The sequence below is a fragment of the Staurois parvus genome, unplaced genomic scaffold, assembly GCF_062004578.1.
Source record: "Staurois parvus isolate SC_StPar_1 unplaced genomic scaffold, SC_StPar_1.0 ptg001277l, whole genome shotgun sequence".
Classification (NCBI taxonomy): Eukaryota; Metazoa; Chordata; class Amphibia; order Anura; family Ranidae; genus Staurois; species Staurois parvus.
Window position 1 is genome coordinate 40,839 of NW_028319073.1, and position 15,787 is coordinate 56,625.

The 15,787-nt window shown below is 39.5% G+C and overlaps 1 protein-coding gene across 1 annotated transcript in view; it reads left to right on the forward strand.

The window, feature by feature from the left end:
- The first annotated feature begins 1,499 nt into the window (after positions 1-1,499).
- LOC149437649 (A-kinase anchor protein SPHKAP-like) overlaps positions 1,500-15,787 on the forward strand; it is a 274,296-nt gene continuing 260,008 nt past the window's right edge. The window contains exon 1 of the mRNA XM_089660801.1: positions 1,500-1,583. Within this exon, the coding sequence (XP_089516927.1) occupies positions 1,561-1,583 (23 nt within the window). The 5' untranslated portion in view covers positions 1,500-1,560. The remainder of the gene's footprint in view (positions 1,584-15,787) is intronic.

A 15,787-nucleotide genomic window follows, 5' to 3' on the forward strand; every position in this document is an offset into this window, starting at 1 on the left:
TACATGAATTGAAATTCAACCAATCAGCAGGGACTGACTGAATTTCATTCCATGTGTGAGCAGGCTGGTTGTACAAAATGCGATCTACTGATCATTTTATGTACAACCAACCTGTTGGATTTTCCCTATTCAATGAAAACTGCTACATCCTGCAGTGGTGATCAGTGTATTCTGATGGTGGGAAAGTCTTCCTGCTATCGAAACACAATACACCAGAGGGGAAGAGTCCCCCATGTACCTCAAGTGTGTCGATGGGGGAATCAAGTTTTGTTTTTTTTTTCTTTTGTTCAACCCACTAATTGAACAAAAAAGATGTATCCATGGCCTGCTTTAAAGTATAAAGCTGACCATAGATGGATCGTAATTTGTTCTGCTCAGCAGGGACTGGCTGAATTTTGATCCATCTATGGACGTTCCAATCAGCTGTGGTGCTGTTCAGTGTATTCTGACAGCAGAGTAATCCCACTGTCAGAAAACAGCGAGGAGGATTCTTTCATCCATCTCGATTGTGTGGATTAGGGAATCTGTTCTTGTTTTTTATCAGCCGACTATCTGATAAAAAAAAAAAAAACATCCATCAATGGCTAGCTTTAGTTGTTACTTCAGCCTACACCCGTCCTTCCCCCTCTGCCAGCACCTAAATACCTAAGCCTCATGGAGTGAGTCTAAAGTTGGGTACACACTATGAAAAAATCAGCTGGTTATCCAATTTTCCAAAAAGGTGTGTACCATGACATAGGCAAATGTTTTTTTGGACTCATGCATACTGGGCATTTTTACAGCGGCTGTTTTTGTCTTCTTGCATTTTTTCTACAGCCAGTAAACTCCCCAGTATGTTATCCTATGTGTCCATGCACACATTGATTTTAATCAGCGTTTTTTTGCCTGGAAAAAACCTCCATAACTAGTGAGTTTTTAGCTGTAACAATGCTCTAATGCAGGTAAATGCAGCAAACCAGTGTTTTTGAGTGTTTTTTGAGCCAACTTTTTGTGTGTGTATCAGACTCCGATCCATTATGCTCAATCTGCAGATCCTATCCATCCTGCGGGGATCGTCGGCTTTCTTCACAACTTACCTTTCTTGGAGCGGGTCATGTAAATGTAAATTGATGGCGCTATATAAGGACCTTTAATAAATACTTCTGTTATCTGTTTAGCAAAACTCACAAACTATTCAGACTGGAATGACTGCACGTGTGCTCATATTAATAAGTGTGTGGCCAACATTAGATGAATAGTTGAGGATTTATATTAGCTGGCCAAAAATTCTCAGCCTGGATAATAATTAATAAGGATGCTAATAGCTGTCATTTGATTTCAGCACCCTGCCAACAAGCCGACCCATAGCTTCTTCCCTGCATTCCTGGCATAGATAGTGGAGAGAGGGTTAATGAGAACTGCCTTCTCCCATCGTGTGCTGTGACTCATCGGTGTGTAGATGGAAGGAGTGGCCGTTCTCCTGTATGTGATGAGGAATATTCGGAGCTCTATCATTAGACTGGAGTCAGTGAGCTCTGCGCTGTACATTGCTGCCAGTGTGTCCGGGCAGCGCTGCTGAAGATGTGTTCATGTGCATCCCACAGGTAAGACCTCTCTGCAAAGGATCTGAACCTACCACACTGCTATCTACACAACCAGAGGAATTTCTTACACTGAATTAGTTTTAGAACTTAGTATTTTTGGGACTGTTCTGGTTAATTCTGCCAGGATGAACGAACGCACAGAGAGGATCCTGATGTGGGCAGGTTACATGCATGGCTAAGGATTTGCAAAACATCCCTCTCTGTTTATTTTAACTACTTGAATATGAAAACCTTAGGGATTACAACAATGACATTCCCAAAATATTCTCCACCAGCACCTTCACATAGCAAGTGTGTTCCTGCAAGAGCCAGTTATGTGATGTGTATGAGAAAAGGCTTGTGGAATAGCAGCAGGAAAAGTACAAATGTTATTTTGACTCTATTTTACAAGTCTGTGGTCCTCATTGTGGTACATGGGACTGCATTCTAGTATAGGTCCATCTTTTGACAGTGTCCTTCTCCCCAGAGTCTGGGATTGATGGGGGCTTTGTATTCTGGAGTTGATAATATTCTAGATGCTAAAAGTGGCTTTTATCAGTTGTAGTTTTGGTGATCCTGGGTTTAAAACATTTTGGATGTGGTCAGGGATTTGACACATGTGAGTGCCAGGACTGTGAAGCCAGGGGCACCATTTGTTTTGGACACCACAGCCCCATTTTTGCTAAGTTCCAGTAGTCAGTAGTGGAAACCTTGATTTGTCAATGTCTGCCTTCTAGATTAAAAATGTCAAGCTTTCGTGTATCTATCGATTTAAAAGATCTTGGTTTTACTTTGAATGGAGGTGGCTGGGGCATATAACTGTGAGCTCCATCTTCATGCTTGGCAGATTTAGCTTAGCTTTAAAACAAACCTTTAATAAACCTTGCCCATTTAAAATTCAGCATACAGTAGGAAAAATATATAAGCAGAAGTTACTTTTTTTTTTAAACAGTAACTAGGATCATTGAAAATCTCCAATATCCTGTAAAAGTGGTGGTGCCCTCCCAACTCCCAAGCCTTTTTTTTGTCCTTTGTGATAGGATACCAAATAGGAGGAGAGTGGGGGTAAGAAGGGGAAGCCAAGGGTTGACTTTATAAGAAAGTCAATATTTGCATATCATTGTAGCTGTCTGATTCTTTGAAACTACTGATTCTAACTGATTTTCACTGAAGATAATATCTGCTTATGCATTTTAATCATATCATATGTTGGTTTGTATTGTCCAAGATTATAACAAGTGTGTGTCAGTATCAGTATTCCTTCTTATTGAAGCTTAGAAGCGGCTGTGCTTTTAAATGTGGATATAGCCCTGGCTTTGTAAAATGGGGAAGTAGTGGGGATTTTACTGTGTTAAACCATTCTATCTGAATGCTGTATGTAAGAGGTATAGGTTCCTGCACTGAGGAGACTATATATGGCTGGAACTTTTTCAGTTTGTGTTTTAAATTGGTGTTTCTTCCCTAGCTTGTGTATGTGATTGGGAATTAGGAAAAGAATGTCAGTTGGTAAGAGGCTCTTTAATCATCATGTATATGTGCTCGGGGAGTTAAAGATGCCTGGGTACCTGAGAGGATGTGTGGTTGGACAGACTTGATTTCACATATGTTTTTTATTTCCATCATTTATTATGGAATGTTTTATTATAGTACTGTTCTACTCTCCTGCTTGCACTCCACCTGTCAATATTCCCTCTGCCAAGTAATGGAGAAGTCATTAATCAAGCTGTGCTTTGCATGCAGAATTCAAGCATAAGCTCTTGTGACAGGATGTTCTCATTAATTCAGAAGGCTTTTTCCAAAGCTGCAGGTCTACCTAAGCATTCTTCTCTATTTTGGAATGTGTATGTATTGAAATCTGATCAAATCTATCCTCTTCCAATTCTGTCATCCAGTAGCTGTCCTCATAAAATGTGTATGGGTATTATTGCATGCAAACAAATATCAAACACCTCCACCAAATATTCAGTCTGTCTACATTTGTCCCTAGAGCTCTGGGTTGCGTTGGCAAAGCGTGAAATGTGATTATATACCCAAAGGTAGCAGAGTCTGAAGGACGGATGAAAGAAATAGATGAATGTTCCATGAATCATTTATCCCGGGAGCTGAGAGCAAAATATAAATAACTCTTTTTCATCTCCTTTCTTTGCTTTGAAAAGTATTCCTTTGTACAGCAATCAAATATTTCCTTCCACCTGTTTACTTACTTTTTATAATACTTGATGCAATTCATATCTCCTGTCTCTGCCTCCTACAATACTCGTTGGAATTGACTGTACTATTACTCTACTCACCTATATATTCACCTTGTTGCCCCCATAGCAAAAAAGGGTTTCACTGAAAACATGATTGGAGCTGTTCATCACTGGACATGCAAATATCTTAAAGTGACCCAGACACAGCAAAGGCAGCCATTTTGTTGGATGAAAACATGACTCCACTATTGGACAAAGATTTTTTTTTTACAAAATTAATTCTGAGGGTCTTGTGGTAAATTCAAATATATATATATATATATATATATATATATATATATATATATATATATATATGTATATATATATATATAGTAAAAATAGTTTACATTAAAGCACATGGAAAGCTATTTTTTTAAAAATAAGGTTTAGTTTAAATTTTTGTAATGAAGTACAGTATGTCCCTTGTCCTGGAGGGTGATGGTTCCTGTGAAAAAATGTCTTTCTAGTGATGTCAAGTCCAACGTTGTGGTGGTTAATAGCTTTAGGTCTAAAGCTGGCCATAAACTAGTAGATATTTTAATGCATATTCATAAGAACATTTTCAGTACATTTGATGACTTGACAAATGTTGTTCAAAAGTATTTAAAAAAAGGTTGATTTTTAACATTCCGTATTAGAGTGAATGAAAATAAAAAACAAAAACATTCACAGTTAGAAATGTGTCCATTCAAGACCAATTTCCCATGCTGCTCCTTCAAATTTCCTCATCACTCTGGTAAAAACAAATTTTGATTTTTTTCCACGCTAATATTAGAAAATAAACCAAGCATTCCTAACACAAAAGTTTTCAAATGACATTTTGATAGTGTATGTCCAATTAACATTGAAGTACATTGTAGAGGCTCCTGTTGGTCACCCACCCTCTTCCTCTCCTCCATTGACTTTACTTTCTGTGAATACAATGCAACACATTCTTTGAATAGGGGAGAAGCGGATGAATGATAGGATACTCCCCCATACAGAGAATGTGTTGCCTTCTGTGAAAGCAATGCGAAGACATTTAGCAAGAGTACATCTGTACAGAGGACAGAAAGTGTTGGGCAGCTGTTGAGGCTGTCTTCATTGTACTTCACTGTTAGACCCAAAGCCATAAACCCATGCAGCACAGGAACTTCAGCACTGTGAAGAGCATCACCAGAGAGAACATTTCTACAGGAACCATCATCTTGCAAGAGTGGTGAGGGTTTGGAATCTCAATCAGGTTTTATTTCTGTCTGTCACTCTGTCATCTCTGGGGAGACCCTCCTCTCTACTGGCCCTATCTTCATTATCCCTGGTACCTGTACCATTATTGTACAGGAAGTGATGGAAAATCCAAACGTTGTCCCAGGAGAAAAAAAAGAAAGGCTTCTTGTTCTGGTGACAGCTGTCTAAGAAGGGATACCCCTTGATTTGTAAAAATCTTCTTTTACTTACTACTGTGAGTAAGAAATAAGGAGGAATCTTCCCAACAGGATGCAGAAAAAAAAATTAATTGACAGGGGGGCTGAATTTGAAACTGGCTTTAAAGATTTATTGGCTAAAAAAAAACACCAGCAAAACTGACATTGTATGTTATGACCACTTGGTGTTTGTTTTTGGGATTTGCGGGCTGCACTTAAAATTATAATCTACTTTCCAACACCTGATAGTTCCAATCAAAGGTTTGGCAGGGGGCTCTGTTAGAAATAATTGGATTTTGTGTAATAATTATTATTTTGTCTGCATTTTATAGATGCCAGATGTGTTCTGGTGCAGGCTTTGCTTTTTGGACAGGCCCAAAACCAACACGTACATTTTTCTTCCAAACAGTGCATTCAATATAGAAGAGTAGACAAAAGCTAAAGGTTTGCATTTCACATATTTTGTCAATTGCCTGGAGCTCTTGAGTCAAATGTCTGATTTGTTTTGATTAAAGAACTTAGTCCAGATGCCAGGAGCCCCTTATGAAAAGAGCAGCCACCTGATTTTCTTTTCCCCGGATTTATATGAGCAGAGTGAATCGGATTTCCAAGGCTCTGATTGAATATGCTAACATCAGAAAAATGTAGTGTACGATACTTCAGCAAAGGAAGAGCAGCCCAGGAGGCATGGATTGTATCTTGTGAATTGCCGTACGGTAGAGCTTCACTTCAGTCAATGTTATGGCTATCATTTTGCTAGTAAATAGTGATGTTACACAGGCACTTGTAAAAGTGTGATAACTTAGTGGAGTGCTCACCATGTGCAAATGCAGGCTCACACCCCTTCAATTTCTTTTCACCCAGCTCTCTGGGTTCCTGAACATGCATATCAAAGATAAGTTTCTCTTTCCCTCAGCAACTCAGAAAGGCCACACCTGATGAGGTTGGACAAGTGATGTGTAGCCCAATGTTTCTCAACCTTTTTTCAGTCAAGGCACCCTTTAAAGTTATGAACAATCTTAAGGCACCCTTTAAAATTATGGACAGTCTTAAGGCACCCCATTCTAAAATGTAAGAATCTATTCTTATAGTTTTACTTAATGCAGCAACATCTACACATGTTGGACACCCAACGTTAGAGGGGATTTATTCTTACAAAGCAAATACACTTTCACACTGATACTGAATAGTATTCCAATGCTTCTCTTCTCTCTCAGTTTCTCTCTATCACTCAGATAATTTGACCCCATTACTGACAGAGAGGGGCAGGGGAGGGTCAAACAAGGATGCCGTGCAGGCAATTGACATCCTTCATATCAACTGATGGTGTCATTGGTTGTTAGGATGCTGGTGGCTAGAAGGCTGTAATGGTGCACAATGAAAACGTATGGCTTTGTGTAACTAAAAGGCAGACTTGATCCACCTGCTGGCTTGTATACAATTTTTGGGCAATTTTTAGGCATTTTTCCAAGGCACCCCTGAAGAAACTTCAAGGCACCCCAGGGTGCCTGGGCACCCTGGTTGCAAAAGGCTGTTGTAGCCAGATGAGACCTTCTACTTTCAAAGGCTACGTAGAAGCCTAATAGTGGAATGGTGCTCTGCCCTCGGGCTTTGGATCCTTCAGCTGTCCACCTGTTATCAGAGCTTTGTTGGACTGTAAGGGACACTGTTTATCACGATAATAGCAAGTACTATAACTGTTTGTATTCTGTAAAGTTTTACTGAAGTAGTGATTCACAGCTAGACTGTCTGTGATAGTATTATTGAGACTATGCTATGCAGCCACATGTTACCCTTATTGAGTCACAGAGCCATTACTGTAAAGAGTCCATGTTTGTGTAGCTTTCATGGAATGTGAGAATGTCTTCTTGTCATCATGAATCTGTTTTGCATTACTGCTTCTAACATTGCTCCTGTTTGGTAAACTTCAAATTAGTTTCTCTTTGTCTAGGATAATCTCTGTGTCTAAAAGATTCCTTGATAGTTTATATTGGCTGTCTTCATTCTGTATGGGTGATGGCAACATTTTAACAGTAGAAGCTTTCAAGTCCAAATTGTTTTGGTGAGGATAGCGCTATACTCCAATGCAGCTCAGAAATATGCAAGTTTCCAACAACTATATTATGCAGTCATTTAGACTGCCATACCATTGTGAAATGTATACCACCACTGCCAGTCCTCAATTAACCATGAGAAAAAGGAAACCACCACATGCCATCAGCACTATAACCCACTGCAGCAGGAATATGGCCAGTGTCATGAGCTTTTGTTCATGTCAGAACTGCTTTTCATTCCATAAAAGTCTGTGCAGCCTAAAAAAGGTCAAATGATGGACCTGTTAGTGAACTCCGAATGAATGGACTTTTGAACGATATGAAAAAGAGGCTTGTGACTGATGGAAATATGGCATAAGATAAGTATGTCACTTCTGATTATACTGCTGCTTCCTACAGGTGCAAGTTATATGCTAATGGTTATCCTACAAGCTGGGTTTGGGACAGGTGGGACTATTTCCTGAGCTCAAGGGGGTGGGTACCTAATCCAGCTTCCTCCACCACCACAACTTAATTACAAAATTTTCATAGCTTAATGGGCAGGGATTACCTTGCCAATGGCCAACGTGTATCTGATTATTGTGTTTAGTGCGCTGTGGATTGTTGATAGCTGTTCTTAATTCATGCTTAGAACAGGTCCTTGCTATGTTAAGATAACTGAGTGCTGCACAGCTTCGCAGCTGGCGCAGTCTTTACCCTTGATTTTGGTGGTTTTACAATTTGTTTGCATATGTGTGCTCTGAATTCAGTAAAACTGTGGCCTTTCCCTACCAACTAAATGTGCTAAAGTGTGTTATCCAGTGATTAAGGAGGCAAAGTATCTTAACTAATACCTTTTATGTGTATGTTGCTTGATAGTCATGATTTCAGATTGGTCTTACGGGGTTTCAAAGTAAGCTGCAAGTGACAGTAGTCATATTAGTGCACTTGCAGCAAAAACAATTGAGTACTGTCTGTGATACTTTTTAATTTGCACTAACATTCAGATTTTCAGGACAAGCTTACATGGTGTAGCCCCTTCTTGAGGGTCAGCACTACTTGTACCTTGAAGAAGAGGATACAGCCTGAAAGCTTGCCCTGAAAGCAAGCATAGGCACAAACCCTTAGAGTTTTATATGGTGTGTGCTCTCTCCTTTTTTTCTCTTTATCTATCTATCTATCTATCTATCTATCTATCTATCTATCTATCTCTCTCATACCTAACTGGGGTCCAGTGGATTGGCACAGTATGAACATCTGAAAACAAAATTTCAGTACTGAGCTCTACAGGTAGTGTTTTCCGAACATTTCAAGGTTTAACATATACTTTCAGGAACCTATAAAAAATGGTAAATTTAGTAAAGCCCCTTTCACATGGGTGATGTCAGTCTCCATAAGGAATCCTACACTGTTTCCTTGCTGAGTTGGATTAGAATGGTACATATGTAACATTTCTGATATCCACGTCACTTTAACTCCAGAAAAATGGACTCATGTAATCCCTTTAGGTGGAAGGATGTAAGCTTACTTGTGATCACGTATACCTGCCAACCTCCAGTCCTCCGGTCAGTAAGTGGACCCAAATGCAAACTTTTTCCATTTGGTCCAACAGACCTGGACAGACCCAGAGGAGGGCAGATGTAGGCAAACAAAAGTCAGCTTACATCTACCCACTCATTTATACAATACAATTTATATACAGTACATCTATATTGTATGTTCACAACAACCTGTGCTGCGCTTTGTTGTGTAAAGAGCTGTTTCAGAAGAAACTTTGTCAACAAAAATGTAACATAAAAGAACTAAAATCAGAATAAGTGTCATTAAATAGAGAACTCCCAGTCTCGTCTGATGATGAAAGGAAGCAACATGCAAAAAAAAACATATCATAGAAATTTTAAATTATTTTCTTGCAGTCGTTTACTCAGTGGTCTATTAACAGAGAATCAGGCCACGTAAAACTAGTTATTTTTGTTTATGGTGGAGGCCATTGGGTTAAATCACACACTATTTTGTTGTACATCTCCTGAAGACTTCATTAGAAAGATTGGCCAGACTAAATATGTACCCTTAGCAGAGACCATAAAAAACAGCTATGTAGTTTCACTCCTCATGCAGCTGTGTATTGTAAAAATGAGACACCTTCAAAATGTCAATTGGATAGATCTGGGAACACACCAGCATCTGGTGACAGATGGAGTTAATACATTATGGGCCCTAATAAAAGAAAAACTAAGGGATCACTTTTTTTTCACAAACCAGCCTTGTTGAAGAATACAGGTTATTGTAAATTCTAGTGGGTTTTATGTTGCTTCTTATACATGAGAATCACCAATTCAGGTAGGTCTTCGCAAACATTAAATAATTAGTCTTACCATGTTCCAATAAATATAAGAAGCGGCACTCTCCCAGCCAGGTACCATGACAAGTGAATGAGAAATGGCTTCAGCCTACATGTCTCCATCAAGAAGCCAGGCAATGTGGGGAAAGAAAAAGTAAGAGGGGAGAGAAATGGATGGGAAGGGGGAGGAGAAAGAGGAGGATAAAGGATGGGGGAATGGGGGGGGGAGGAAAAAAGGGAGGGGGGAGGAAGGGAAGAGACATAAGGAGGGGGGGGGGGGAGAGGAGAAGGGAAAAGGAGTGGGAGGGAAAGGGGAAGAGAAAAATAGCATTACTCATAAAAATGGGTAATGTCCTATTCATAATTAGACCTTTAGAAATACGGGTTTTAAGTTTAAAAATGCAGTAAACCTCCCTTTTAAGTAAAAGGGAAAAGCAATCTCCACCTCTAGAGGGGGGATCAACTCATTCCACAATTTTAATCCTAAGGGATTGTAAATTGGATTGGTGCTGGAATCTAAAATGTCTAGCAATGTTTGTATCTTTATTGGTGTTTATTTGAGATATGATCCCGTAATCTGTCACAAAGACGTCTGGTTGTACGGCCTATATAATGGATATTACATTGGATGGAGAACAGAACATAGACTATATATCTTGTTTGACAATTGACCAGCTGTTTTATCTCATAGGTGTTGTTATTAGAACATGATCGGGGCAGAAACGTATCAGAAGGGGCTTCTTGGTGGAGACATTTAGACTGAAACTGATGCTCACTCACATGTCATGGTGGCTGGTTGGTAGAGCAGCACTTCTTCTATTCACTGCACACATTACTCTGGATGGGGATATTGACAGCCTGCACCCCTTTACCTGAGGATCATGGGAATAGAATCCCTGGCTTTGAGCGGCATTCCAAGCTTAGCCTAAGGTTACCATGTTTTTCATGTTATAAGCATGTTTTGGTGTAACATGATCACATTTCACACATTTTTATTTTATTAATGTGGGTGCATTTATAAGACTTGTAAAAAAGGTGATTATACCTTTAAGCTACATACCTAACATGAAGCACACTTTCCAATGTTGCTGCTCATAATGAATTCCAATACACAGGGCACACTCAGCTTCAAAGTACTTTTATTGATACAAAATCCAAGGAAATCTAACTATAAAAATAGATAAAACATCACGTATAACCTTAGATCTTTCATTAATCTTGACTCTCTAAATGTGGTTTTCTAGTCATTAGGAGATTGTTAAAGTTGATGCAATTCCTCACAGTAGACTAATATTTAAGTTAAACTTTATAATCTTAGAATTTTTAGATTCCAAATATAGAATATCTACAGTACAGCAGCGGAAAAATGACAATAGTTTGAGATGTTGAGAGGACTGCAATGTCATTTATTGTATAGAACCTCTTCATTATACTTTGCTCTGTGTTAACAAATGCGTATCAGAATTAACCCCAGCCTATTTATTTTAAATGGGTCCCAACATGGGAAAAGTTGCACCTGCTCTGATTTTTCTCCCAACAGAGCCCAGTAATGCACATCGTGCTTTGTGTTTTGCAGTAGCGCAGGTGCATTGTGTATGGACGTTGAAGTATCATGCACAACACACATGACAGAACATATACACATGTAAATGGGTCCTTAGGGTCTAGGTTGCTATAGCTAATAATACCCACCAGGATATTTTATGTGTAATGTGAAAGAAGTTGTGAGTGGTTATTGTCAAATTCACCATCCATGTTGAGTACATTTTATTGCTATGGGGAAAAGAAGAATATGATAGCATTTTGCATTTCTGTGCTAATATCCAGCTTTCTATACACCTGTAGTTACCTGGTATTGTGACCACCCCCAGCGTGAAATCAAATGTTAAACTATTTTGCTAATTATGTATTAGGCAAAAAAAACAAAAGTTATTTAATCAACATTCCTTGAACTCTTAAAACAAACAAAAATAATGTCCTTGCGCTAGCAAAAATAGAAAATAAATAAAGACTGCTGCATCCACTACACAATCTAGCTACTAGATGTAAAACAACTACTTCAAAAAAAGGGGGTGCGCTGTCTCCTAAAAATTCCAAAGTACATTTGTGCATATAATATAATTATATCAAACCATATTATTATAGAGAAAATAGATAATGTGAGCTCAATATAGGCAATATCCTAAATAAATATAAAGATAACATCACAAATAAGGTTGTGCCAAAATACCTTACTCAACTTTCAATAAAATAAAAATAAACCTAGAAGAGTATATATCTGTACAGGCAGACAAATGTGTGTATGGACAATAATAAGCTAGCAGTACTCCAGTCTCAAAGTAGAAAAAACATTTAAAAAAGTGTATATGTGTACAGATGGACAAATGTTCATATGGACAAAAGTTAAATGTATAAATACTGCAAAGTTGAAGATGAATAAAGCAACCAAATGTACAAAATACCCATACAGATGAATAAATATCCTGATGAACAGTCCAAAATTAAGATGGAAAATCCCAAAGGAAAAGAATACACACTACAAAGTGTAAGATGTAGAGCATTCAGTGCTGCTGGAATGTAAGGAAAAGAGGGGAAAAATGGATGGTTTCCATTCCCCCATTTTTCCTCATGGGATGGTGGCGGATACATTTCTAACCCCCCCATTGATTAAATTTAATGGGCGGTTATGTGATTGGTCAGAAGGGGTCACCTGATTTAGTTCTGGGGGGCTCAATCAGGGTTGGTCAAATATGGTCACCTGACCCCCCAAAACATTCTAGAAATCCCAAGAACCCCTATATAAAGAAGAGCCCTTGAGGGCTCCATGCCAGTCACCAGAGGAGTTTGGAGCACCCCACCCTCCCTTCCTCATTGCGGCCTGATTATGTGGTGGGTCCCTTTCAAAAAATAAGTTGCACGGGGACTGGTAGAAAGATTAATTTAAAAACAATTTAAATGAAATTACAGCTCGAGCCTTAATGACTGGGCTGATGTGGTTCTGTTTTTTAAAATATTTATGGTTTTTTTAAATAAAAGTTATATTTATAATCTGTGAAAACCAATAAACAAGGCCATTATTCAGCCAAGTTGGTGTTCATTTGTTTTTTGTCTGGAGGTTTATTCCATCTGCCATCCCATAGAGGGTGCCAGGAAATCACACCACCCACATGTAAGGTGAACTCTTTACTGGAGACACTGATCCCACATAGAGATCATCTTGCAAAGCACAAAATATTCAGACACAACACTCCATCTAGATACGATCCTGTGTGATAAGTGTGCGCAGCACAAAGGAGGTACAAACAAGAAGGGACCACCATAGTGCAGTATGTTAAAACCAAGGGCTGTTAATATGGTAATGTACATACAATACAAAGACAATCACAAGCATATAACAAACAAGCATCACGGAATTCCACCAGCATGCATAATATCGTCACGTGTTTGGCCCTGCCCTAACGCGTTTCACTGTAAACAGTGTCTCAAAGGATAGAGGCATGCTATGCTTCTATGCACTTCATGATCTCTATGTGTCTCTGGTAAGAAGTTCACCTTCCATGTGGGTGGTATGATTTCCTGGCACGACTTACCTGAATGGGGCTGCCAACACGGTGATGTGCGGAATACCTATACATCCCCGTTTAGGCAAACACAGTCCTTGTACAGGTGTATGCTTAACAAACAAGACCTTAACTGGATTAACCGCTTCCCCGCTGCCATATAGCAGATATACTGCTACACAGCAGCACGGGTGCGCAAAATCACATATATATACGTGATTCTGATTTCTGGGTAGGGGGTGTACGCGAGCTGCGTGCGCACCCTAGCCACGCTGCCATTCGCAGCTGTGGATGCTAATCACTGAATCCCAGCCAGTGATTATCCGCCAGTGCCAGCACAGCCACCCCGAGCAGTGTGCTTACAGTGAAGCGCACACCCCCCAGCCCCCTAGTAAAACACTCCCTACACACAGTCAACCCTTTGATCGCCCCTCACATTTACCCCTTCCTGCCCAGTGTCAATAGTACAGTGTCAGTGCTGTTTTTTTAGCACTGATCACTGTATTGGTGTCACTGGGAATGTCAGTGATACCAAGCTAGTTCCCCCCCAGTTTCAGAATGCCCGCCTCAGTCCCGCTAAATGTCACTGATCACAGCCTGTTCTGTCTCTCCAATCTAAGCATTGATAGTGTGATCTCTGTAACTTACAGTTGTGATGAGATAGCGATAACGTCAACCTCAGTTGGATGCCACAGTCAGTGACTCAATCGATAAGACACCTTGTAGATCTTGTGAAGTTTATACCATAAACTGAGAGAATCTTACAACAATGAACATTCGATAGGTCAAAAGATCATAATGTTTCCTGCTCCATGACATGAGACTAGAGCTGCAATGCATTTCTGGGAAAGGGGGAGGACTATCTATACAACATTAACTAAACCAAAGGAAAAGGAGGAGCAGAAACAAAATATAGAAAACACTTAAAGGAATATGACAGTCACTATGAGTCATGTGAAACTAGTAGGGAAAAAAAATCCCATTATCTATATCGGCATTTGTAAATGCTATAACTTTCACGTAAACCAATTATTTTGCACGTATTGGGATTTTTATTAGCAAAGACATGTAGCAGAATACATTTTTTTACTGGACATTTTTTTGCATTTTTTTTTTACTGGACATGTTTAATAGCAAAAAGTCCAAAATATTGTTTTTTTCTCAAAATTGTCAGTCTTTTTTTGCTTATAGTGCAGAAAATAAAAATGCACAGGCAATCAAATACCACCAAAAGAAAGCTCAATTCGTGGGGAAAAAAGGACATAAATTTCATCCGGGTGCGGCGTTGCATGACCACGCAATTGTCAGTTAAAGTAACGCAGCACCGTAACGCAAAAAATGGCCTGGTCCAGAAACGAGGTAAATCCTCTGAAGGGAAAGTGGTTAAAGTGATTCTAAACCTTCACTGAAATTTACATAAACAAGCTCTCTGAGCTGCACTAATGACAAATCCAAGATGCTTTTTTTCAGAAACGTTTATAACCCGACATATTCATACCCTTTATTAGCCACATTGCTACTAATACCTGATATTATCTTCTTCCAGCCAGGCCGTGTGCTCCTGGACACCACTTGACCCTGTTTTTTAGAGTCTTTCTCTAGTGCTCAAGCCTTCCCCATTCATTAGGACACCATTAATGACATGAGGCTGATCAGTCACTCCCGTGATCAGAACTGAAAAGAAGAGGCACTGTGGAAAATGCTCTCAGTCAAGCACTGATGAAGGTGCATCTTTATTAAGTGAGATAAAGTAGCAAATATAATAAAATTTGACCAGCGTGAAGTGAACAGTGTGACTCCAAAGGACGGCCTGTCCGCTCTGAAGGGAGCTGAGATCGGATAATGCTCCTGTCGGCTTTGAATCACATGGTGTCAGCATAAGGGCCACCTGGCAGGGGGTCTTCATGAGGAATTTGAGGTGTGAATGAGCATTAACATATCTTTTGTTTCCAAGGGTGGGAGAGCTCTGAGGTGTGAATGGGTCATTACAATGTGTGACAAGCTTGGTAGGAACATCCTGTGTTCAGTGTTTTTTCCATCTGAGTACCTTGAAAACACTTTGCATGCATTTTTCATGATGCAAAAAGGTTCTGGACAGCATCAGGAACTGGAAGAGCTGAAAAAAAAATTTCAAACTCAAACGCTTATAAATGCCGCGTTTAGCCACGTTTTGCGTTTGAAACGCTGATAGAATCGACATCTGAACGCAAGTTTGTTGCATTTAAAAAAATTACTGTAAACTCAACTGCTTGTAAATGACTGTAAACGTAGATTTGTACATGGACACATAGGAAAACATTAGGGTGAGTTCAGGGGCTGCTGAAAAAAACGCTGAACAGCTCCTAAATGTGAGTTTACCAGCTGCAGTGTACATGAGCCCTAAGAGCATTTTCCACAGAGCCTATTCTTTTCAGTTCTCTTCATCATGCAAATGATTAACAAGGCAGCAGTGGTGAGCTCATGATCAACTGTTCACATGCTTCCACCTGGAGTGGCCTCTCTGTGCTCAATTCTTTTCGTTTTCCTCCTTTACTCCTGGGATCAGCCTCCCAGGCATGCCTCTCAACACATACTTAGTACCCCCTCTACTAGGACCACTTACCCTACCAGGATGTTTTCAGAGTGTGGGAGGAACCCAGGTATGTACACAAAGA